Source organism: Mus caroli, unplaced genomic scaffold (assembly GCF_978045245.1).
Source record: "Mus caroli unplaced genomic scaffold, Mus_caroli_1 scaffold_8, whole genome shotgun sequence".
Classification (NCBI taxonomy): domain Eukaryota; kingdom Metazoa; phylum Chordata; class Mammalia; order Rodentia; family Muridae; genus Mus; species Mus caroli.
This window is the reverse complement of record NW_028227263.1, coordinates 41858011-41881604: the sequence shown is the minus strand read 5'-3', so window position 1 is coordinate 41881604 and position 23594 is coordinate 41858011. Positions and strand designations below refer to the sequence as shown.

Here is a 23594-nt window from a genome sequence, read left to right as displayed (position 1 = left end):
AGCAAGGTCATCCTGTGTAACTGAGCCTGGCCACAGATGCACTGAAATTTTCCTGTCTCATTAGTGCTTGGATTTTATCAAAACCATCATGGCAACAACTGTTTGTCATTCCCAATGATACTTTATTGTGGTCACAACAAAGGGTAGAAAAAACTTAACAGATACAGTATCTGATACCTTTTATCTGCTAGAAGTAATATGAGTTCCTAGAAACATTCTATTGTTTACATTTCACAACATAACAGAAGGTTCAGTTATGGGTATCATTGTCATTATTATCATTTATTGTGAATAGAAAATCATAGATTTTAACTTACTTGATAATGAATACAGCTAAACAAATATCCTTTCAAAAAGTAAGTGTGAAAAGAAAAAAAATATAGATATCCACAACACATTAGAATAGTCTTGGTGGCAGCTCCCAGGATCTAATATCCAGACATGAGAAGATCTATACCTTAGTTTCCTCAGTAACACAGTGTCACATAGAACATCAGTACAGCACATCTACCCAGTAATTAGCACAACCCCCATGTACAGAGTGTGCACTGGACACATTATACTTATTGATCTTTTCTTACTAAAAATAATATAGTCTCCTCTCATTTGTGTATGACTTTCAGCCTAGATGTTCTGTAGCATATTTGTGAAGTAAGATGATCATCTCTTGGAGCTGGCTGCTTCCTTCAGCCAAGAGGGTCTAAGTAAATGAACACAGTTCATCACTCACAGAGGAAAGGGCTTTTACTCTCAGAGCCTTCTAAAGATTTCAAATTTATTTTCCTAAAATGATGTGTAATATAGGTGTGCTATTTTATCAAAACTGAAAAATAAAAAAGTAAAATTAAACAAAGAAAGAAAGAAAAGAACAAACAAACAAACACAGGCTTGAGATGATGTTATTCAGGGTTGTAATGCTATGTGGAGAGACAGCATTAGAACCTGGATATTCTAAACACATGGTCTTAGTGGATATCATTTGAGATGTCTCCTTCTTAACTTTTTGTTGGAACACAAGCATTGTGGTTAAACTGACCTTCTGCTAAGTCCTATTCCTTAAAGAGAGACTCCTACATATAATTTCCTAAACTGCTAGCCACGCTGGAAAAGAACTTTCTCTCATCTTTTGTCAGTGACAGAAAGAATGTGGCTGTGGAGACCTGACAGAGCTGAGGCAAGTAACTCAGTGGTAGAGCAACTCATAAGCACTCACGAAGCCCTGGCTTCTATCTCTGGCAACACCATAAAGAAGGTGTGCATACCGTTGTGGGCCTAGGTAGTTCTGTCTGTAAGACTTGGGGTTTGCAGACCTTAATGAATTGGGGTGACTACAGCCTGATGCTGCAGACAACCTTTCTTCAGTTTCACTGTGCTTTTAAACATGAATGTACAAAAGAAAGCAGGAAGGTTAATGAGTCCAGAAGAACCAAATCAGAAAAACATGTAAATACATACCAGTAAGAACATATTAACAAACCTTTCCTACAACTGTCTCAGGACAGACCATATAAACACAAGTATCTGGTACTATGTTATAGATGATATCTTGAAAAGCATGAAATCAAGGTGCAAGTCCATATTCAGAATTTGTACATTGAGGCCAGCATTCAGTATATCCTTGCACAGGAATTGGTTCTATAGCTATGTTCTGACATCCAACTAGAGTAAACCGATCTTACAAATTGAATGCAGATGTTCTTTTTGCAAGAGGCACAAAATCACATCCAAAGCAATCCAGGGAACAAAATGTCCCTGAGGTTAAAGGCCCTCTTTCTTTCTCTCTGGGGCTTCTCTTAGAGGTTCCTAAGACATTGCTCACCATGAGTCATTCTTTTGACTGTGTTTCTACAGAGATGGTGTTAGCAGAGGCTCTATTTTACTTTGTGAGGAAACAACCATTTTTATTTTTTATTTTTGGAATATGGGAAATGACAAATGACAGTAATCATCTTTTGAGCAGACAAGCAACTGGATCAAGGAAATGAATCCACAGTGGTTTGGGATTAGAAGTGAAGGTTATTAAAATAAAGGGCCCCAGACAAAAAATAAGTTAGAATGATGCAGTGGAGACATGGGGGCACTGCACAGGTATAGGTGAGGGTTTAGGATGGTGGTGTGCATACTGTTATTGGCTCTGAACATGCCATAGGATTAAAATATGGATAGACTTCAGCAGGGAAGGCAGGGTCATAGAACCTATAGATGAGAGCTCCACAGTTAGAAACATCATAAAATGAGAGAGTGCCAGCTTTCCGATCCAGGAAAACTCCGACACGACTGGGACGACCAGGCAGAGAGATGGCCAGGATACTGGAATTGTGGGTGATAGAACACTCATCAAAGGCCTTGCATACAGACGAATTCTTCATCCCTATAACCCAGTAGCCACATTTAGGCTGAAACATTACATTTTGTTTGATCGGAGAATGAAGTTTTTTGTTGATGCCCGTTTCTTCCTTTGAATGAAGTTGGGGACGAGCACACTTTCCATCATTTAATCCAAGGAGCCAGGCATCACTTCTAGACACGTCTACTTCCCAGTAATGCTTCCCTGAGGAAAGAGCTGGATATCCCAGGACACCCAAATGGTAGATCTCAGAAACTGGAACTGTTTTGTAACTTCTATACTGTATTTGTCTTTTTTCTTTGTTAATGGCAATGGCGGTGTGGTCCTTTGCAAATAGAGTCATATGAACTGCAGAAAAATGAGACATATATGTTTAGAGTCAGATGAAATACAAGGTACAACCTTATTTGTAACTTAAGCAACAGAAGCATAAGGAGAAAGAGCAAGGAAACATGGAGAAGCCTTGTTTAAAGCCAAGCAGAGACAGATTGCTGTGCATAGTGGGAGAAGCAACATGAAACCTGAGACTTAACAGAGAAATAAACTCTGGAACACATTGAGAGGAGACGGGTTCATGGTGCTATGGTTTCTCCTTACCCCAGTATTGCTGGATATCCATGAGTCCTGAAATGATGAAAAGTTCACAGCAGTAAATACAGTGAAGGAATTAAACCATTAAAGCCCATCACCTCTCCAGATGAGGGGAAAGTTTAGAAAATCTGATAATGTGTATGGGATAAATGATGATTTCTCACCACATACAGTGACATCACAGGGACATACTATCTGCTCTTCTCTGTCCCTCTACCCATAGTCAGAAATCGTACTTACTTCTTTATGCAGTCTAACACACCTAGAATCATACATGGAATCACAGAATTTAGCTGCACTCACCTTGATACACTTGCAGCATGCCTTTCAGATCTGGGGCTTGGAATGTTCTTTTTCTCTTTTGGGGGACAGTTTGGGGCTGTTGCAGGCTTAAGGACTGACTCCTAAGGGTAAAAAATTGACTTTCACATCACAAACCTTTGACTTTTGAACAGCACTGACTCCCTGCCATTCTAACCATAGATTTCCTTGAACTCCTCTGAGAATTCTGAGAAGGAAGAGGGGATGTAGATTATTAAATGTAGATATATGGGACATACTTATGACCCTGATCACTTACTTGCTGTGTAATACTAGGAAAGTCTTATTCTCCAAAGCATAGTGCCTTAACATCACACTCACATAATGCGTTTCTTCCACTTTCCCTCCTCCTCTCCTAGAAGTCTTTTAAATGTGAATTAGTGAATTTTTTCTGTACCTTTCTGAAGGTACAGAAAAATAATGTGTGGACTGGGAATGGTGCCACATGTACTTAGAAGGCAGACAGGGGATCTGTGATTTCAAAAGCAACCTCTTCTACACAGTGAGTTCCAGGCCAGCCAGACCTAGAGAGAGGAACCCTGTTTGAAAAAAACAAGAAATCATAAATGAGTAAATAGAAACATAGAAAAAAGAAAAGCAAGAAAGAAATAGACGGAAGATAAGTTTTCAAGAATCTAGTATAATAGTCATAGAGCATGAAAAAGCCATCTGAAAAAAAAGCCTAGACTCCAAACACTTTGGTCAATGTGAACACTATTAGTCAACATCTGCTTCTTCGAGTTCTCTTGTTAAGATGGCAAAATTTGGAAAAGGAGACAGGAAACCACACTTAGGCTGACATAAGCTCTACATGTTAGGATGAAGCCTGATGATGACAGCTGGGTTGTGATACTTTACACAGAGTGTGAGGCTTCCCACAATTCTGTGACCTATGTGGTTTACCTGCAGCCAATTTTTTTCACCATGTTCACGAAGTGTCAAGTCTCTTTTGAAAAAAATCTAAGTGCAATCACAAAGGAAATCTGGATCTCCTCTATCCCCAGGAGAAATACACAAAATATTTGGGAATTTTTCCATACACAACTTTGTGAAAACTGCAGACACAGACGACATACACTACCTATCTGCACTTGTCACCTGCAGATCCAGAGCTAGATACAAGCAGACAGTATGGACAGAATGATGCATTCATGAGGAGTCCAAAAGTACCTGTAGGTCCAGTTGTTTCATCTCACTACTGATCTAGCTCATTAGATATCCATAACTTTGTCTCCTAAAAGAGAACCTAATCTGTTCTCAATAGTTAAAAAAGTCCAGATCCTCCCTTTTTCATCTTCTCCTTTCATCTTCCTAGAACTTCAGAATAGCATTATATATAAGTTCCGCAATACCCCAGAGATATATACTATAATTGAATATCAAATAATTCTCACCACACAAAGGCTATACTTCCCTATCAGCCCAGACATACCTTCTCAGGACACAATTTGCACCCTAGGAAAAAGGGAGAAAACACCGTTAATAACATGTTCTTCATGTTCTTGCTAATACTGCTTACACTCTTATTGGCTGAAGAGACAAAGTCAAAAGAGAATCAAATCAGTCACCCCCAGTTCCCCAAGAAATGACATAAATACGGTGCATGTCTCTTTATTTGACTTATATGTAAATTAATAGACTCTTTCTGTCTTATATTACTAGGCATTGGAGACCAAAGATGAAGAAACAGTAGTTTGAAAACTTACATAGGTTTTCATATGCATATTGTTAAACAAATAAACATGTGACCTTTCTCATGCTACAAATTAGGTATCTGTTACCTTACTGAAAACTTCTATGTATGAGAAGCTGAATTCTAGATTCTTTTAATAATTTAACCATTTCTTACCCCCTCTGTTTTTCTTCTTCTTCTGAGTTGCCCTGACAGGTAAGAAGTTGATCTAAAGAGATATTCATGTCTCTCAATTTGACCATCAAACTGTTTAATCACAGAGACTCCAAAGAAAGGAGGATTTCTCAAGGATCTCATATTCGAGAAGGAAAACAGCTCTATCCGGGGGAAGAGCCGGTCTCCTCAAAAGACTTCAAACAAATAGTGACTTGTCTGACCATCTTAAAAGTGTGACACTGTGACGTAGATCATGATGGGAGAATGATGGACAGGACCACATCTTGACTTAAATTATACACATGTTCAAATTCTTGGCTCTCTACTTAAACTTTGATCTCACTTAGGGAGCATGAAGATGCACAGAGGGTTTTTTTTTTTTTAAATCTCTTCCTCTCTTTTCAAAACATGGCTCCCTTTAGCAAATCTCCTTTTTCTGCTTTCCAATATTAATTACACTCCTTTATTTTGGCTTATTGAGGACAGACATCAAGACCTGACTGGTCAGGTCCTTTGTGATATGTTAAATAAGTACTGTAATTTGCCATTTATCCTAGGTTTGAAATATAACACTATGCAGGAATTCTTGAATGTTTGGGTTCCACTGGATATTGGTAGATACATGTAAAGTTACTTTCTTAAAGAACTACAACCCTTCTTCCTGCAGTTAAGAATTACCAGTAGCTCCTTGACTGTGGGTGAGCTTTCTAAGCAAGTCTACTTTCATACTTGAGTTTGGCTTGCACAGATCTTGGGTTTGATATCAAAACCAATCTTAGTTCATATGGGCTGCTGCTAAGCTGTATTCAGAAGAGTGCTTTCCTTGGACTCATCCACATCTGGCTCTTACACTCTTTCTGCCCCTTTTTCTGCAATGACTCCTGGGCATTTGAATTAGTGGTGCAGTATATGTGTTCTACTTAAGTCTGGAAAGTCTGCAATCTCTTGCAACTTTTACCTTGAGAATTGCTCACTATGTAGGACATGCTGGCCTTGAACCCACCTAAGATTAATTTATTTTGCATCCTAGCTGCTGGAGTAAAAGGTGTGGGCCAGCAGACCTTGATCTACAATAGAAAGCCTATATTTTCTGTTTATTACTGTGGGCTGTTCATCTATATATTTTGATTTCTGTACATTAGAAGCTCTGAATTTCTGAGATCACAGGCTACTGCACATGAATTTATTTTATATAACATAAATAAACAAATGTAGATTCCATAGTAAAAGGAATTTTGTGAGAGAACTAATTATTCTAGATGTAAATGAATTCTGATGCACAAGTATGTTCTCACAAAGAACAGTATGTCCATGTCCACCGAATCATGAGTATAATAGATAAAATAGTGGGTCAATTGGCGAATTTGTCAACAGGTGAATGGATAAAGATGATATGATCACCATGTATATTAAAATATTAGGCACTTAAAAGCAAGAAGTATTGTCATTTGGTAACTTTTTTGAACTCAGAGAATTCATTATATGCACCTAGATGTAAAAAAAAAAAAAAACCAGAAGTGATATTTTTGAAATATGTGTCATGTAAACATATTTCATCTCACAATGGTAAATATTAGATTGGGGTTATCAGGGGCTGGAGGCAGAGAAAAATGATCATACTTATTAGTCAAGAGATAAAATTGCAAAATTATGAAATGTGTTTGCTCTAGATATTATGTTAACTAGATCATTTTAGATATAGATGCATAATTCTATCTATTATGAATGTTTTCACTTATAATTAAAATAACGCAATGGAAAAGAAGCAATTAAAGGACTTTGAAGAATTTCTAGAACCAGCAAGGTCTACAAGATGATAATTCATGTGAAAGAAATTCCTGCAGAGGTATAAATACTATAACTTTGAAATAAATTATTTAAAAATATGATAGAGATCAAAATCTGCAACTTTATACCTCCATAGATAAAGAAGACACCTTTCCTATTAGTAATTGGGGACAGAATCAAGGTCAAATTCTCTGAGTTCTTAGATGGTACTCCCACCAACCCATGAGGGTAAAAGTCTCAAATCATTACAGGAAGCAATGAACTCTACTAATTTCAAATTCTGATGAAGTGACTAACTTGACAGTTGAAAATGTGCTTCACATTTGCTCAGCAATAGAGCAGTGTAATAATTCCCAGGAGGCAAGAGATCTTCTTTCTAAGGTTCAGCTTCAGTCCTGAGAAGTTGTTGATAAACCAATAAAATACAATTTCCCCTTGGCATTTACGTGTGCAGTAATTCCTCCTGCCTATGAAAATGATTCAGGAAAGATTTCAGGAAGAGCTCACTGTCTTCACCAGGAAGAATATAGCAGCAGAGACGGAAGGCAATGGTTTCTTGTCCCCTGACTCTCAGACATTGGGACCTCCTGCCGTCTTACCTTCAGCATTTCCAAGGTTGAGAGCTCCAACTGATGTTCCACATCTGAGATGAGGTCTCTCACCAACTCTGTCTGCTCCCTTAGCTCATTTTCAGACTCTTCCAGCTTTTCTATAACCTCTTCCTTCTCTTTCTTCAGCTCCTGCAGCTCCTCGTTCTCCTTGGAGTCCAGGAACTCTCTTAGTCCATTAAACTGTCTCTGAAGGTTTTCTACATTGCTCTGTATTTGGTTCTTCATTGGTAAGAAAAGAGAGAGGAATTCAGTCAGTCCAAATGGGAATAGGAGAGAGAGAAATACTGTTCTGGGAGGGCACCTTTCACAGGGAATTGAGCTTGGGAAAGGGAAGGGATTCTTACGGAAGCAGTTTTTTTTTTTTAAATTTTTTATTAGGTATTTTCCTCATTTACATTTCCAATGCTATCCTGAAAGTCCCCAATACACCCCCCCCCCACTCCCCTACCCACCCACTCCCACGTTTTGGCCCTGGCATTCCCCTGTACTGGGGCACATAAAGTTTGCAAGTCCAATGGGCCTCTCTTTCCAGTGATGGCCGACTAGACCATCTTTTGATACATATGCAGCTAGAGTCAAGAGCTCTGGGGTACTGGTTAGTTCATACTGTTGTTCCACCTATAGGGTTGCAGATCCCTTTAGCTCCTTGGGTACTTTCTGTAGCTCCTCCATTGGGGGCCCTGTGATCCATCCAATAGCTGACTGTGAGCATCCACTTCTGTGTTTTCTAGGACCTGGCATAGTCTCACAAGAGACAGCTATATCTGGGTCCTTTCAGCAAAATCTTGCTAGTGTATGCAATGGTGTCAGCGTTTGGAAGCTAATTATGGAATAGATCCCTGGATATGGCAGTCTTTAGATGGTCCATCCTTTCGTCACAGCTCCAAACTTTATCTCTGTAACTCCTTCCATGGGTATTTTGTTCCCAATTCTAAGAAGGGGCACAGTGTCCACACTTTGGTCTATGGAAGCAGTTTTTTACTTTTAATGTCTGTTCACCGCATTCCAAAACAAAGATCTTAGGTCATCTTTACTAAGGCCATGTGAGCCAAAGTGGGGTGACTGGATGAGGCTCAGTTTCTAAACAGTTGTCTAAGATACTTGTTCCTGTCTGCAATAGGCCTCATTCCACCTCTGAACCCTTAAGAGAAGCTAAACCCTGAGACTAGAACTGTAGCCTGTTCCCAAGCATATTTCCCAACAATGTGCGTTTCAGAAGCCACCACAGGAGTAGGACCCAGTAGCCATTCTGACCAAGCATCCTGCATGGTGCCAGCTCCTCACAGAGCCCATCTCCGGTGTGATAAACTGACTTTGCATCTCCAGCCAGGGGAACCAGTAGGGAGGAGTATCAAGGCTTCTTGGCCTCATCAACTCCCAAGAAGTTAAGAGCCTGGAGCTTCCAGGCGGTGGTGGTGCACGCCTTTAATCCCAGCACTCGGGAGACCAGCCTGGTCTACAGAGTGAGTTCCAGGACAGCCAAGGCTACACAGAGAAACCCTGTTTCGAAGAACCAAAAAAAAAAAAAAAAAAAAAAAAAGAGCCCAGAGCTTCTTGCTCAGGTCCCTCTTGGGCACCTGTCTGACACCCCTAGGAAGAGTCTCCACTTGCCTCCCAGTCAGCTCTCTGCTGTTGAATGTCATCCTGCCATTCATCACATATTTTTGCCTTTTGCATCAGCTTCTGCAGAGCTCCCTGCAGCTTCTCCTGTGAGAAAGGAATTGGAGCAGAGTTAAATCGTGTGATTAGTTAGGACTGCTATTCCTAAGGAAAGGGCAACAAACTCTTCTGGAAGGACAGGAAGCCTAAGACTGTTCACTTTTGAAAAACTTGTGTCAATATTTATGTACACAAAGTATGTAAATCTTAAATGTCTATGACTCAATTGTTTCTGGTATTATATGTAAATAAACCCCATAAATGAAACAGAGGAATCTCTTTTAGTCAATCATCCCACTCAGTAGAAACCTTTTATTTTGCTTCCAGCATCAGAGAACCTGGACACTTTTGTTAGTTTTCTGATCACAACTATGTATATACATCACATGCCTCATACAATGTCATATTTGACACCTGAACTTTTTTTTTTTTGTAAAACTGGGTCATGTTGTGTAGCCCTGGCTTGCCTGTAGTTACTGTTACAAACACACTCCTGAAACTCAGAGATCCATGAGCATCAGCTGCAATGACTCTGAGATTAATACCTGTGGCACAACATTGGCCATGTGAATATTCTTTTTTCTTTTCCTTTTTCCCCATTTTAATTGCAATTTTTTTGTAGTTAAGTTTCTTTCTTTTACTGAAAAATCACTTTTCATATGAGATAAGAGTTTCTTGGTGTAGTCTGCTCTGTCCTGGAACTCACTCTGTAGACTAGGCTGGCCTCAAACTCAGAAATATGCCTGACTCTGCCTTTCTTTTTTTTTTTTCCCATTTTTTTAATTAGGTATTTAGCTCATTTCCATTTCTAATGCTATCCCAAAAGTCCCCCATAGCCTCTCCCCCACTCGCTTACCCACCCACTCCCCCTTTTTGGCCCTGGCGTTCCCCTGTACTGGGGCATATAAAGTTTACAAGTCCAATGGGCCTCTCTTTCAAGTGATGGCCTATAAGGCCATCTTTTGATACATATGCAGCTAGAGACAAGAGCTCCGGGGTACTGGTTAGTTCATATTGTTGTTCCACCTATAGGGTTGCAGATCTCTATATCTCCTTGGATACTTTCTCTAGCTCCTCCACTGGGGGCCCTGTGATCCATTCCATAGCTGACTGTGAGCATCCACTTCTGTGTTTGCTAGGCCCTGGCATAGTCTCACAAGAGACATCTATATCTGGGTCCTTTCATAAAAATCTTGCTAGTGTATGCAATGGTGTCAGCGTTTGGAAGCTGATCATGGGATGGATTTCTGGATATGGCAATCACTAGATGGTCCATCCTTTCGTCACACTTCCAAATTTTGTCTCTGTAACTCCTTCCATGGGTGTTTTGTTCCCTATTCTAAGAAGGGGCAAAGTGTCCACACTTTGGTCTTCGTTCTCTTGAGTTTAATGTGTTTAGCAAATTGTATCTTATATCTTGGGTATCCTAAGTTTCTGGGCTAATATCCACTTATCAGTGAGTACATATTGTGAGAGTTCCTTTGTGATTGGGTTACCTCACTCAGGATGATGCCCTCCAGGTCCATCCATTTGCCTAAGAATTTCATAAATTCATTCTTTTTAATAGTGGAGTAGTACTCCATTGTGTAAATGTACCACATTTTCTGTATCTGTTCCTCTGTTGAGGGACATCTGGGTTCTTTCCAGCTTCTGGCTATTATAAATAAGGCTGCTATGAACATAGTGGAGCATGTGTCCTTCTTTTTTTTTTTTTTTTTTTTTTTTTGGCTTTTCGAGACAGGGTTTCTCTGTGTAGTCGTGGCTGTCCTGGAACTCACTCTGTAGCCCAGGCTGGCCTCGAACTCAGAAATCCGCCTGCCTCTGCCTCCCGAGTGCTGGGATTAAAGGCGTGCTCCACCACGCCCGGCCCGCATGTGTCCTTCTTACCGGTTGGGACATCTTCTGGATATGTGCCCAGGAGAGGTATTGCTGGATCCTCCGGTAGTACTATGTCCAATTTTCTGAGGAACCAACAGACTGATTTCCAGAGTGGTTATACAAACTTGCAATCCCACCAACAATGGAGGAGCATTCCTCTTTCTCTGCATCCTCGCCAGCATCTGCTGTCACCTGAATTTTTGATCTTAGCCATTCTGACTGGTGTGAGGTGGAATCTCAGGATTGTTTTGATTTGCATTTCCCTGATGATTAAGGATGTTGAACATTTTTTTCAGGTGCTTCTCTGTCATTCGGTATTCCTTGGGTGAGAATTCTTTGTTCAGTTCTGAGCCCCATTTTTAATGGGGTTATTTGATTTTATGGAGTACACCTTCTTGAGTTCTTTATATATATTGGATATTAGTCCCCTATCCAATTTGGGATAGGTAAAGATCCTTTCCCAATCTGTTGGTGGTCTTTTTGTCTTATTGACGGTGTCTTTTGCCTTACAGAAGCTTTGCAATTTTATGAGGTCCCATTTATGGATTCTCAATCTTACAGCACAAGCCGTTGCTGTTCTATTCAGGAATTTTTCCCCTGTACCCATATCTTTGAGGCTCTTCCCTACTTTCTCCTCTATAAGTTTCAGTGTCTCTGGTTTTATGTGGAGTTCCTTAATCCACTTAGATTTGACCTTAGTACAAGGAGATAGTAATGGATCAATTCGCAATCTTCTACATGATAACAGCCAGTTGTGCCAGCACCATTTGTTGAAAATGCTGTCTTTTTTTCCACTGGATGGTTTTAGCTCCCTTGTCAAAGATCAAGTGACCATAGGTGTGTGGGTTCATCTCTGGGTCTTCAATTCTGTTCCATTGGTCTACTTGTCTGTCACTATACCAGTACCATGCAGTTTTTATCACTATTGCTCTGTAGTACAGCTTTAGGTCAGGCATGGTGATTCCACCAGAGGTTCTTTTATCCTTGAGAAGAGTTTTTGCTATTCTAGGTGTTTTGTTATTCCAGATGAATCTGCCGATTGCCCTTTCTAATTCGTTGAAGAATTGAGTTGGAATTTTGATGGGGATTTCATTGAATCTGTAGATTGCTTTTGGCAAGATAGCCATTTTTACTATATTGATCCTGCCAATCCATGAGCATGGGAGATCTTTCCATCTTCTGAGATCTTCTTTAATTTCTTTCTTCAGAGACTTGAAGTTCTTGTCATACAGATCTTTCACTTCCTTAGTTAGAGTCATGCCTAGGTATTTTATATTATTTGTGGCTATTGAGAAGAGTGTTGTTTCCCTAATTTCTTTCTCAGCCTGTTTGTCCTTTGTGTAGAGAAAGGCCATTGGCTTGTTTGAGTTAATTTTATATCCAGCTACTTCACTGAAGCTGTTTATCAGGCTTAGGATTTCTCTGGTGGAATTTTTAGGGTCACGCATATATACTATCATATCATCTGCAAAAAGTGATATTTTGACTTCTTCCTTTCCAATTTGTATCCCCTTGATCTCCTTTTGTTGTCTAATTGCTCTGGCTAGGACTTCAAGTACTATATTGAATAGGTAGGGAGAGAGTGGAGAGCCTTGTCTAGTCCCTGATTTTAGTGGGATTGCTTCATGCTTCTCTCCATTTACTTTGATGCTGGCTACTGGTTTGCTGTAGATTGCTTTTATCATGTTTAGGTATGGGCCTTGAATTCCTGATATTTCCAGGACTTTTATCATGAATGGGTGTTGAATCCTGTCAAATGCTTTTTCTGCATCTAATGAGATGATCATGTGGTTTTTGTCTTTGAGTTTGTTTATATACTGGATTACATTGATGGATTTCCGTATATTGAACCATCCCTGCATCCCTGGGATGAAACCTACTTGGTCAGGATGGATGATTTTGATGTGTTCTTGGATTCGGTTAGCAAGAACTTTATTGAGGATTTTTGCATCAATATTCATAAGGGATATTGGTATGAAGTTCTATATCTTTGTGGGGTCTTTTTGTGGTTTAGGTATCAGAGTAATTGTGGCTTCATAGAATGATTGGGTAGAGTACCTTCTGTTTCTATTTTGTGGAATAGTTTGTGAAGAACTGGGATTAGATCTTCTTTGAAGGTCTGATAGAACTCTGCACTAAATCCATCTTTTCCTGGGCTTTTTTTTGGTTGGGAGACTATTAATGACTGCTTCTATTTCTTTGGGGGATATAGGGCTGTTTAGATCATTAACCTGATCTTGATTCAACTTTTGTACCTGGTATCTGTCTAGAAACTTCTCCATTTTATCCAGGTTCTCCAGTTTTTTTGAGTATAGCCTTTTGTAGAAGGATCTGATCGTGTTTTGGATTTCTTCAGGATCTGTTGTTATGTCTCCCTTTTCATTTCTGATTTTGTTAATTAGAATGCTTTCCCTGTGCCCTCTAGTGAGTCTGGCTAAGGGTTTATCTATCTTGTTGATTTTCTCAAAGAACCAGCCCCTCGATTGTTTGATTCTTTGAATAGTTCTTCTTGTTTCCACTTGGTTGATTTCACCCCTGAGTTTGATTATTTCCTGCTGTCTAGTCCTCTTGGGTGAATTTGTTTCCTTTTGTTCTAGAGCTTTTAGGTGTGTTGTCAAGCTGCTAATGTGTGCTCTCTCTAGTTTCTTTTTGGAGGCACACAGAGCTATGAGTTTTCCTCTTAGAAATGCTTTCATTGTTTCCCATAAGTTTGGGTATGTTGTGGCTTCATTTTCATTGAACTCTGAGAAGTCCTTAATTTCATTCTTTATTCCTTCTTTGACCAAGGTATCATTCAAAAGAGTGTTGTTCAGTTTCCAAGTGAATGTTGGCTTTCTATTATTTATTTTGTTATTGAGGATCAGCCTTAGTCCATGGTGATCTGATAGGATGCATGGGACAATTTCAATATTTTTGTATCTGTTGAGGCCTGTTTTGTGACCAATTATATGGTCAATTTTGGAGAAGGTTCCATGAGGTGCTGAGAAGAAGGTATATTCTTTTGTTTTAGGATAAAATGTTCTGTAGATATCTGTCAGATCCATTTGTTTCATAACTTCTGTTAGTTTCACTGTGTCCCTGTTTTGTTTCTGTTTTCATGATCGGTCTATTGGTGAAAGTGGTGTGTTGAAGTCTCCCACTATTATTGTGTGAGGTGCAATGTGTGCTTTGAGATTTACTAAAGTTTCTTTAATTAATGTGGCTGCCCTTGTATTTGGAGCATAGATATTCAGAATTGATAGTTCCTCTTGGAGGATTTTACCTTTGATGAAAATGAAATGCCCCTCCTTGTCTTTTTTGATGACTTTGGGTTGGAAGTCAATCTTATCAGATATTAGAATGGTTACTCCGGCTTGTTTCTTAATACCATTTGCTTGGAAAATTGTTTTCCAGCCTTTCATTCTGAGGTAGTGTCTATCTTTTTCTCTGAGATGAGTTTCCTGTAAGCAGCAAAATGTTGGGTCTTGTTTGTTTAGCCAGTTTGTTAGTCTATGTCTTTTTATTGGGGAGTTGAGACCATTGATATTGAGAGATATTAAGGAAAAGTAATTGTTGGTTCCTGTTATTTTTGCTGTTAAAGTTGGCATTTTGTTCTTGTGGCTGTCTTCTTTTAGGTTTATTGAGAGATTACATTCTTATTTTGTCTAGGGCGAGGTTCCCGTCCTTGTATTGTTTTTTTTTCTGTTATTATCCTATGAAGGGCTGGATTCGTGGAAAGGTAACGTTGAATTTGGTTTTTTCGTGGAATACTTTGCTTTCTCCATCTATGGTAATTGATAGTTTGGGTGGGTATAGTAGCCTTTGCTGGAATTTGCGTTCTCTTAGTGTCTGTATAACATCTGTCCAGGCTCTTCTGGCTTTCATAGTCTCTGGTGAAAAATCTGGTGTAATTCTGATAGGCTTGCCTTTATAAGTTACTTGACCTTTTCCCCTTACTGCTTTTAGTATTCTATCTTTATTTAGTGCATTTGTTGTGCTGATTATTATGTGTCGGGAGGTATTTCTTTTCTGGTCCAGTCTATTTGGAGTTCTGTAGGCTTCTTGTATGTTCATGGGCATTTCTTTCTTTAGATTTTGGCCGTTTTCTTCTATAATTTTGTTGAAGATATTTGCTGGTCCTTTGAGTTGAAAATCTTCATTCTCATCCACTCCTATTATCAGTAGGTTTGGTCTTCTCACTGTGTCCTGGATTTCCTGGATGTTTTGAGTTAGGATCTTTTTGCATTTTCCATTTTCTTTGATTGTTGTGCCGATGTTCTCTATGGAATCTTCTGCACCTGAGATTCTCTCTTCCATCTCTTGTAATCTATTGCTGATGCTCGCATCTTTGGTTCCAGATTTCTTTCCTAGGGTTTCTATCTCCAGCGTTGCCTCATTTTGAGTTTTCTTTATCGTGTCTACTTCCCTTTTTAGGTCTAGTATGGTTTTGTTCATTTCCATCACCTGTTTGGATGTGTTTTTCTGTTTTTCTGTAAGGACTTCTAACTCTTCGGTTGTGTTTTCCTGTTTTTCTTTAAGGACTTGTAACTCTTTAGCAGTGTTCTCCTCTATTTCTTTAAGTGAGTTATTAATGTCCTTCTTGATGTCCTCTACCATCATCATGAGATATGCTTTTAGATCCAGGTCTAGCGTTTCGGGTGTGTTGGTGTGCCCTGGACTGGGCGAAGTTGGAGTGCTGGGTTCTGATAATGGTGAGTGGTCTTGGTTCCTGTTAGTAAGATTGTTACGTTTACCTTTCACCATCTGGTAATCTCTGGAGTTAGTTGTTATAGTTGACTTTGTTTAGAGATTGTTCTTCTGGTGATTCTTTTACCGTCTATCAGCAGTCCTGGGAGACAGGCTCTCTCCTCTGAGTTTCAGTGGTCAGAGCACTCTCTGCTGGCAAGCTCTCCTCTTACAGGGAAGGTGCACAGATATCTTGCATTTGGACCTCCTCCTGGTCGAAGAAGGCCCAAAACAGGACCTTTCCCAGATGCTGTGTTGCTTTGGCAGGTCACAGAAGCTGTCAGCTTCTGTGGTGCACACTCTCACCTATGCAGAGTAAGTTCCTAAGTTTGGTGGAGTCCAGGAGCCAAGATGGTGCCCGCTGCTCCTGAGGCAGAGGGCTTCCGAGCCAGGTGGACACCTGTCCTCTGGCTGGGAGGGTGGCCGGTTGTCTGCGGCCCGAAAAGGGCCTGCCTCAGAGGCTCTGTGGCTCCCGCCTGTCCCAGAAGCTGTCCGCTTCTGTGGTGCACCCTCTCACCTGTGCAGACTAAGTTCCTAAGTTCGGTGGAGTCCTGGAACTAAGTTGGCGCCCGCTGCTCCTGAGGCAGAGGGCTTCCGAGCCAGGCGGACACCTGTTCTCTGGCTGGGAGGGTGGCCGGATCTGTCTCTGTCTTTCAACTACTGGAATTAAAGGCATGTGCCACCATTGCCCGGCTTCAAGGCATCTTTTTAAAAAAGTTTTATTTATTCAAGTATATGAGTGCTTTCTTTGCATATATGCCTACAGAACAGAAGAAAGCATCAGATCCTATTATAGATGGCTGTGAGACACCATGTGTTTGCTGGATATTGAAATCAGAATCTCTGCAAGAACAACTATTGCTCTTAAGTGCTGAGTCATCTCTCTAGCCCCATATAATGCATTCTGATTAAGTTTTTCCCTCTCATTACCCGTTCAGGTTCTTTACATCTCTCCTATCCAGATCCATACTCTTGGGTATCCTGTTAGTAAACAAAGAGGCATGTGTTGTCTGCAGCACTAGGGAGAGCAGACCCTGTACCTTTCCTGAACAGCACAGTAATGCTGATGATCCTGGTGGCAGGGAATTGGGTGAGCTAACCCAAGGATGTGAGCTGAGAGAGCTGGATCTGCCAATTGTCTGCTGTGAGGTGACATGGGCAAGGGAGAAATTATATGCTCCCTCACCCCCAAATATACATCCCTTGCTATCTCTGGGAGGCAGGAGAGCTGTCCCAGAGGTCTTCTGAACAGGAGATGTGGCCCTGCTCCTCATCTGCTGCAGCACATGGGAGAGTAGGCCCTGCCCCTCACTTGGGCAGCATAATAGACCTGACTCTGATGATGGGTACACCAGTGAGCAAGTCTTAAGGGTGTGAGTATGGGAGAGCTGGCCCTACAGCTTTTCTGCTGTGTGTCAGTCTAGGCAAGGGAGAGATGCCCACCCCTTGTCTTGACCCTTGACAATTACATCAAGCAGAAGAGCTGGCCCTGTGTGATGAGAGCAGCACTCAGGAGAGCTAGTCCTGCACAATGAGTGGGCACCACTGTAGAGCTGGCCCTGGATGTGGGGGTTGCAGGTTAACAGGCCCTAAGGGTGTGAATGCAGAAGAGACCTCCCTCTTGACTTCGGGGCAGCTGTGCAGAAACAGGAGGGACAGACTCCTCCCTTTATCTTTTGTCATCTATGGCAGTCAGGAGAATTGGCACCAGGATTATGAGAGTGTGAGGACTGGCCATGTCTCTCAGTAGGTGAAAAACTTGGAAGAGTAGGCCCTACACCTCATATAGGTAGCAGAATATAGCTGATTCTGGTTTCTGGGATTGTTGGTGAGAGGGCCTCAAAGGTGCAAGACAGCTTGCAGGCTGACCAGCTCAGATAGTGCTTAGACCAAGACCCAGGGCTTAGAATTGTCCCACTGCAACATCTACTTCATCAATGAATTGCTAGAGTGCAAGAAGGGATGTCATACATATCCAATACTACAGGATCAGCACAACACAGGGAAACCAGAGGGTATCTGAGAGGAGTCCTAATGAGGTTCTAATATTGGTAAAGTAGCGTCAGATCAGATCAATGACTCATTGCAATTAATATTTCAAAGCAAAGAATTGTGGACTAATGGGTATACTGTAGGACACAGTGTAACACACCACAGCTTTTACAATAGTTTTTTTTTTCACTCTTAGTGGTGAGGTTGCAAGATGAAGAGCAGGTATGAATGGAGGTGGAGATGTATGGGATTGGGGTACATGATGTAAAATTCACAAAAGAACCAATAAATAGTTTAAAAAAGAAAACAAAAAGGCATGTAAGAAGTACAAGAATAAAAGAAAACACAATAAGAGAAATAAAAAACAAACACACCAGAATATGACAAAACAAACACACCATAAAAAGAGCTAAGTAAAAAGAATCACAAGAAGTACATATAGATGCTGCGTATATGTTTTGAACACATTGGAGTACCATGAAATCTCAAGCCATGATATAAAAGCAAAGGACTATAAGTTTCTAAACAGAAAAAGGGAAAGAAAAGCCCTGACAACATTATCAGAGAAAGAACCTCCTAATAAGGAGCATTTGTTCGGGGTGTGCATGTATTGCTGGGCATGGGAATTTCCTTAAGGATGGCTTATTTCCCCAGTGTGACTCCCTTGGAAAAAAAGAATTTTTCATTTTGGGTACCTATCAATTACAGATTGCTTCTGGGTTAGGGGTGAGTCATATATCCACTTCTCCTTCCTGTTCCAGAATCCTATTTGGTCCTGCCACTTTCAGACCTTATGCATGCAGCCACAGTCTCTGTGAGTTTATATTTGGTCTCAAAAACAAACAACAGAAAACATAGATTAAGCACAGAACTTGCTACTGTGTTTCTCATTATGGAAACCTTCCTCTCCTCCCTGATGTTTCAGCTGCCACATGCACATTCTCTTCACTGCTGTGTGCCATGTGTTTATTAACCCCATTGTTGAAAGTTGCTAGATAGCATGTTAGGTACTTAGAATAAATCTGATGTTAACATTGAAAGGATAGAAACACAGAAGGAATCAGAAGATGTTGTGCTGATTTGGCTTTTTTAGACATCAACTCAATTTAAAGAAGCAGTTCCACAATATCTTATTTGTATTTTAGTAATTGTAGTCTAGGGAGATTCTCTTATGCTTATGTGGAATAAATCACCATGTCTTTTTAGGAGTTAAAATGTAAAAGAGTATATAGAATGATATATCAACTTCCAAGCCTATAATGCTCAGGTAAGCACCCTGTCAGCAAAAGTGGAGGTTTTCCACTTGTTACTGCTTTATGCTTTGTTTCCTGTATCTTCCTGCTCCTTACCTTGTATTCTTGGTCAACCTCTTCAATGAGAGCTGTTTGGTGACCACGGTGCTCCTGAGATCGCTCACAAAGCCAGCAGATGACCATCATGTCCTTCCTACAGAAGAGCCAGAGTTTCTCTCCATGTTGTGCACAGATATTCACCTTCTTCTCCTCCTCTGGAATGGACTTGAACCCCTTGAGCCTCTCTACTATGTTGGCCACATGTAGATTAGGCCTCAGATTCCCAGATGGGTAAGGAACTCGGCACACAGGGCAGTTGCCCTTCCTGTCTGTGTTTCTGTTGGACTCATAGTTCAGTGTGATGCAGGCTCTGCAGAAGCTGTGGTTACAATCAGCACTCACAGGTTCCTTCAGGAGCTCCAAACAGATAGGACAGGTTACTTCCTCCTTTATCATCTCCAGGAATGATGAGGCCATAGTTGCTGTGATCCTGTGTCTGCCTGTCCTGACTTCTCACACTGCTGCATGGACAGGGAAAAGGACCAAGTAAGAAGTGGAAGATCAAAATGAACCCTGTGCAGAGGTCAAGGAAGGACCACAATGACAAGTTAAAAGAACAAAGGAAGAAATATGGAAGGAGGTTTGGTGATATAGCAAGGACTACTTGGTTATACTTCAAATGTTGTACTTTTAGGTCATCCCAATTGATAACTTTCATGTATGGGAATGTTATCCCCCTTTTACTGAAAAGTAAAAAGAGTTTCCCATTAACATCCTTTTGTAGCCTCTCTTTTTTCCTTCCCTGTCTTTCCCGGGCACCATCTTCAGTGTCTTAAGCAACAAACCTCTCATATCTCTGGCCCCTCCTCTACTGTCAAGTCTAGTCAGTGAGACTCACTGTGATGCTCTTATTGCCTGTTTCTTACCAGAAAGAGCAGATGCTTACATGGAATGTAAACACTTCCATGTCCTTATCGACATATGCAATTATTTCTCTGATTGTCATCTAATAAAAGACTATGTGTGTGTTTGTTGACAAGGTTATGTTAACCCCTGTGGAGATGTATAGAGTTGGTCACTTAAGAGGGTCATTTGTCTTCAATACACTTCAAAGGTATAAAAATCATCCCATGAAGTCTTCTTTCATTGGTGACTGCTCTATCCCATAGAGGTCACCCAAGAAAAAAGAGGTGACTACTAAGGCACAACCTGTACCCATTCAATAGATTGTGTGGAATTATGCCCCCAGTTACTTGAGGTATCTGAGGAATCATATGTCTGTAAATATTAAAATTTTATCTTGGTCTAGAAATTTTCCCAAAACATTAATGGGCATCTCCAGGTATGTATGCCACCATGATACTAAGCGAGATCAAGACTAAATGAAAAATTATTCTTGAAAGTACACAGTTTTTTTTCCTCTCAATAACATGTAATATTAGTTCAGCATGAAAAACCAATGGACAATTCACACAACACTGAGAAACTAAAGAAAAAAACCCTCTGTTGGCTAAGTGTTGGTGTATACCTTTAAGGCAGGCAGATCTATGAGTCCAAGGCCTGCTTCGTCTTCAGAGTGAGTTTCAGGATGCCTACTGCTATAGATATACTTCCTGAAGAAACTGTTATTATTCTTTGTCTGACAATTATTTGAAAAATATATTTTTGGAGTAATAAAATTTCAAAACTGTTTATAACAAGACATAAATTTCCTGATTATAAAGACATACATGAAAGGCCCACTACTTATCTCATAGCAAATTTAGGGCATTGAAAAATCTTTAAAATCATGTACAACACAAGCATACTTATTTTTGTCACCTCTATTCATCACAGCAGGGCAAGTACTTAGAATAAATGCAAACTGAAAAACTAAAATAAAATAAAAATTATGCAAGTAAGAGTTTCTTTTCACATGAAAAAAAGCCAATGATTTCAGTAAAGATGGCTGTGTAATATTCCATATAGAAAAGTCACAAATAGTGAGACACCATGATAAGGGAATAAAGAATCTGAACCTGTGAGAGAGAAATTATGGAAATAACACCCTTTTCAATAGCCATAGATAATATAAAATATCTTGGTGTAAGTCTAACCAAGCCAGTCAAAGATGTGCATGAAAGGAATGTCAGTTTCTTGAAGAAAGAAATTGAAGATATCAATAGTTGGAAAGATCTCCCATGCTCACTGATAGGCAGGATTAACATAGTGAAAATGGCCATCTTATGAAAAGGAATCCTCACCAAAATACCAACACAATTTTGTATAGATGTTAAAGAGCAATTCTCAACTTCATATGGAAAAATAAAAACCCAGGATGCCAACTCAATCCTGAACTTCAGGAGGAATCACCATCTCTGCCCCTAATCTGTAGTACAGGACAGTAATGGTAACAACCGCATGGTACTGGTACAGAAACAGACATGTAAGTCAATGGAATCAAAAAGGACACAGAAATAGACCTATGTAACTATGGACATTTGATTTTTGATAAAGAAACTGAAACTACACAGTGGGAAAAAAAAGAAGTCATCTTCAACAAACGGTTTTGGCCTAATCGGACTTATACATGTAGGAGAATGCAAATAGTTCCATATTTATCACCCTGTACAAAAATCTTGCACCAAAGAGACTAGAACTTAGGGATGAAGGCTATGTGTAGTTACAAGCTCAAATCTCCATGTTCAATGAATTATGTGGATTCTTTTTCTGCAGCTGGGCACCACTATCATTTTGAATAGAGCAACATGTTGTGTTAGCAACAGACTTGATTGTTTAAGGATCTCCATGGAATCCTGTTGGTCAATAACTCAATTGAACGTAATCCAGTCCTACAATTGGAAGCTTATTTGGTGACAAGAGATTGCCAGTTGAGATTCTCCCATTATTAATAGACCTCATTAACATAACCTCCATATACTTCAGGAAGTTTCCATTGAACTAGGTTTCCATATAATCCCTCAAATGCCCCTTAAATCCAGCAATATTAATCTTTCGAAATAGAGACACTAAGAAACAATAACTAGGTTTGTTCAAATCAAACAAGTCTTCGGACAGCACTTGTTTCTGTTGTTATTGGAGTATGTAATGGCCAAGTTTTGTGCTAGGCACTCATTTGAAGTTCCTGAAAGATAAGTTCCTCAAAACTCTCACTCCTTGCTGTCCTCCCCAAATGTAAAACTTATGCTGGTTTTGTGAACTTTATTGTTGAGTGACAGGAAATGAAACAGCTCCCTCACAGCTGAGGGTAGTACAATTCATTTCTCAACTACACATCCCACACAAATAAGTTGATTGTGGTGTCCACCTTTAAATACACTTCCTCTAGCCTCTTCCTGTGTCACAATTCTTTGATTTGCCTTTAAGGCCACTGAGCTATTAACAATAATTTATGAATTCACTTCATTATAACTTAATCTGTGGTCTTCTCCCTGTGTAGTTGAACTCTGTAACACCTAAAACTGTTTCTTTAAGAATGATGAGAGTTTCACTGAAAATAATAGAAAAAAAGTGGGAAGAGCCTCGAGCACATGGGCACAGGGGAAATTTTCCTGAACAGTAGATGAAGAATGGACAAATGTAAGGCAAAGGACACTCTGAATAGGACAATATGGCAACTAACAGATTGGGAAAAGATCTTTACCAACTCTACATTTGATAGAGGGCTAATATCCAATATATACAAAGTACTCAAGAAGTTAGACTTCAGAGAAACAAATAACCATATTAAAAATGGGGTACAAAGATAAACAAAGAATACTCAACTGAGAAAACTTGTATGACAGAGAAGCACCTAAAGAAATGTTCAATATCCTTAGTCATCAGGGAAATGCAAATTAAAACAACTCTGAGATTCCACCTCACATCTATCAAAATAGCTAAGATCAAAAATTCAGGTGAGCTGGGCGGTGGTGGGGCACACCTTTACACCCAGCACTTGGGAGGCAGAGACAGGGGGATTTCTGAGTTCGAGGCCAGCCTGGTCTACAGAGTGAGTTCCAGGACAGCCAGGGCTCTATAGAGAGAAACCCTGTCTGGAAAAACAAAACAAACCAAAAAAACCAAAACAAACCAAAAAAACCAAAACAAACCAAAAAAACCAAAAAAAAAAAAAAAACACCAAAAAAACCCCAAAACCAGAAAAAAACAAAACAAGCAAACAAACAAAAACCTCAGGTGACAGCAGATGCTGGTGAGGATGTGGAGAAAGAGGAACACTCCTCCATTGCTGGTGGAATTGTAAGCTGGTACACCCACTCTGGAAATCAGTTTGGTGGTTCCTCAGAAAATTAGACATAGTACTACCCGAGGACCCAGCTATACCTCTTCTGGGCATATTCCCAGAAGATGCTCTAACATGTAATAAGGACACATGTTCCACTATGTTCATAGCAGCCTTATTTATAATAGCCAGAAGCTGGAAAGAACCCAGATGTCCTTCAACAGAGGAATGGATACAGAAAATGTGGTACATTTACATAATGGAGTATTACTCATTTATTAAAAGAATGAATTTATGAAATTCTTAGGCAAATGAATGG

General features: G+C 40.0%; 1 protein-coding gene across 1 annotated transcript; it reads right to left on the bottom strand.

Moving 5' to 3' along the window:
* Positions 1 to 136: 136 nt before the first annotated feature.
* Positions 137 to 19567, bottom strand: LOC110289082 (tripartite motif-containing protein 30A). The gene is made up of 7 exons (XM_085841442.1): positions 19111 to 19567; positions 9119 to 9214; positions 7496 to 7726; positions 4692 to 4714; positions 3242 to 3342; positions 2945 to 2971; positions 137 to 2695 (listed from the first exon to the last, which is right to left on the bottom strand). The coding sequence occupies exons 1-7, from the start codon at positions 19528 to 19530 to the stop codon at positions 2103 to 2105; spliced, it is 1491 nt and encodes a 496-aa protein (XP_085697568.1). The 5' UTR covers positions 19531 to 19567; the 3' UTR covers positions 137 to 2102.
* Between the last annotated feature and the right edge of the window lie 4027 nt (positions 19568 to 23594).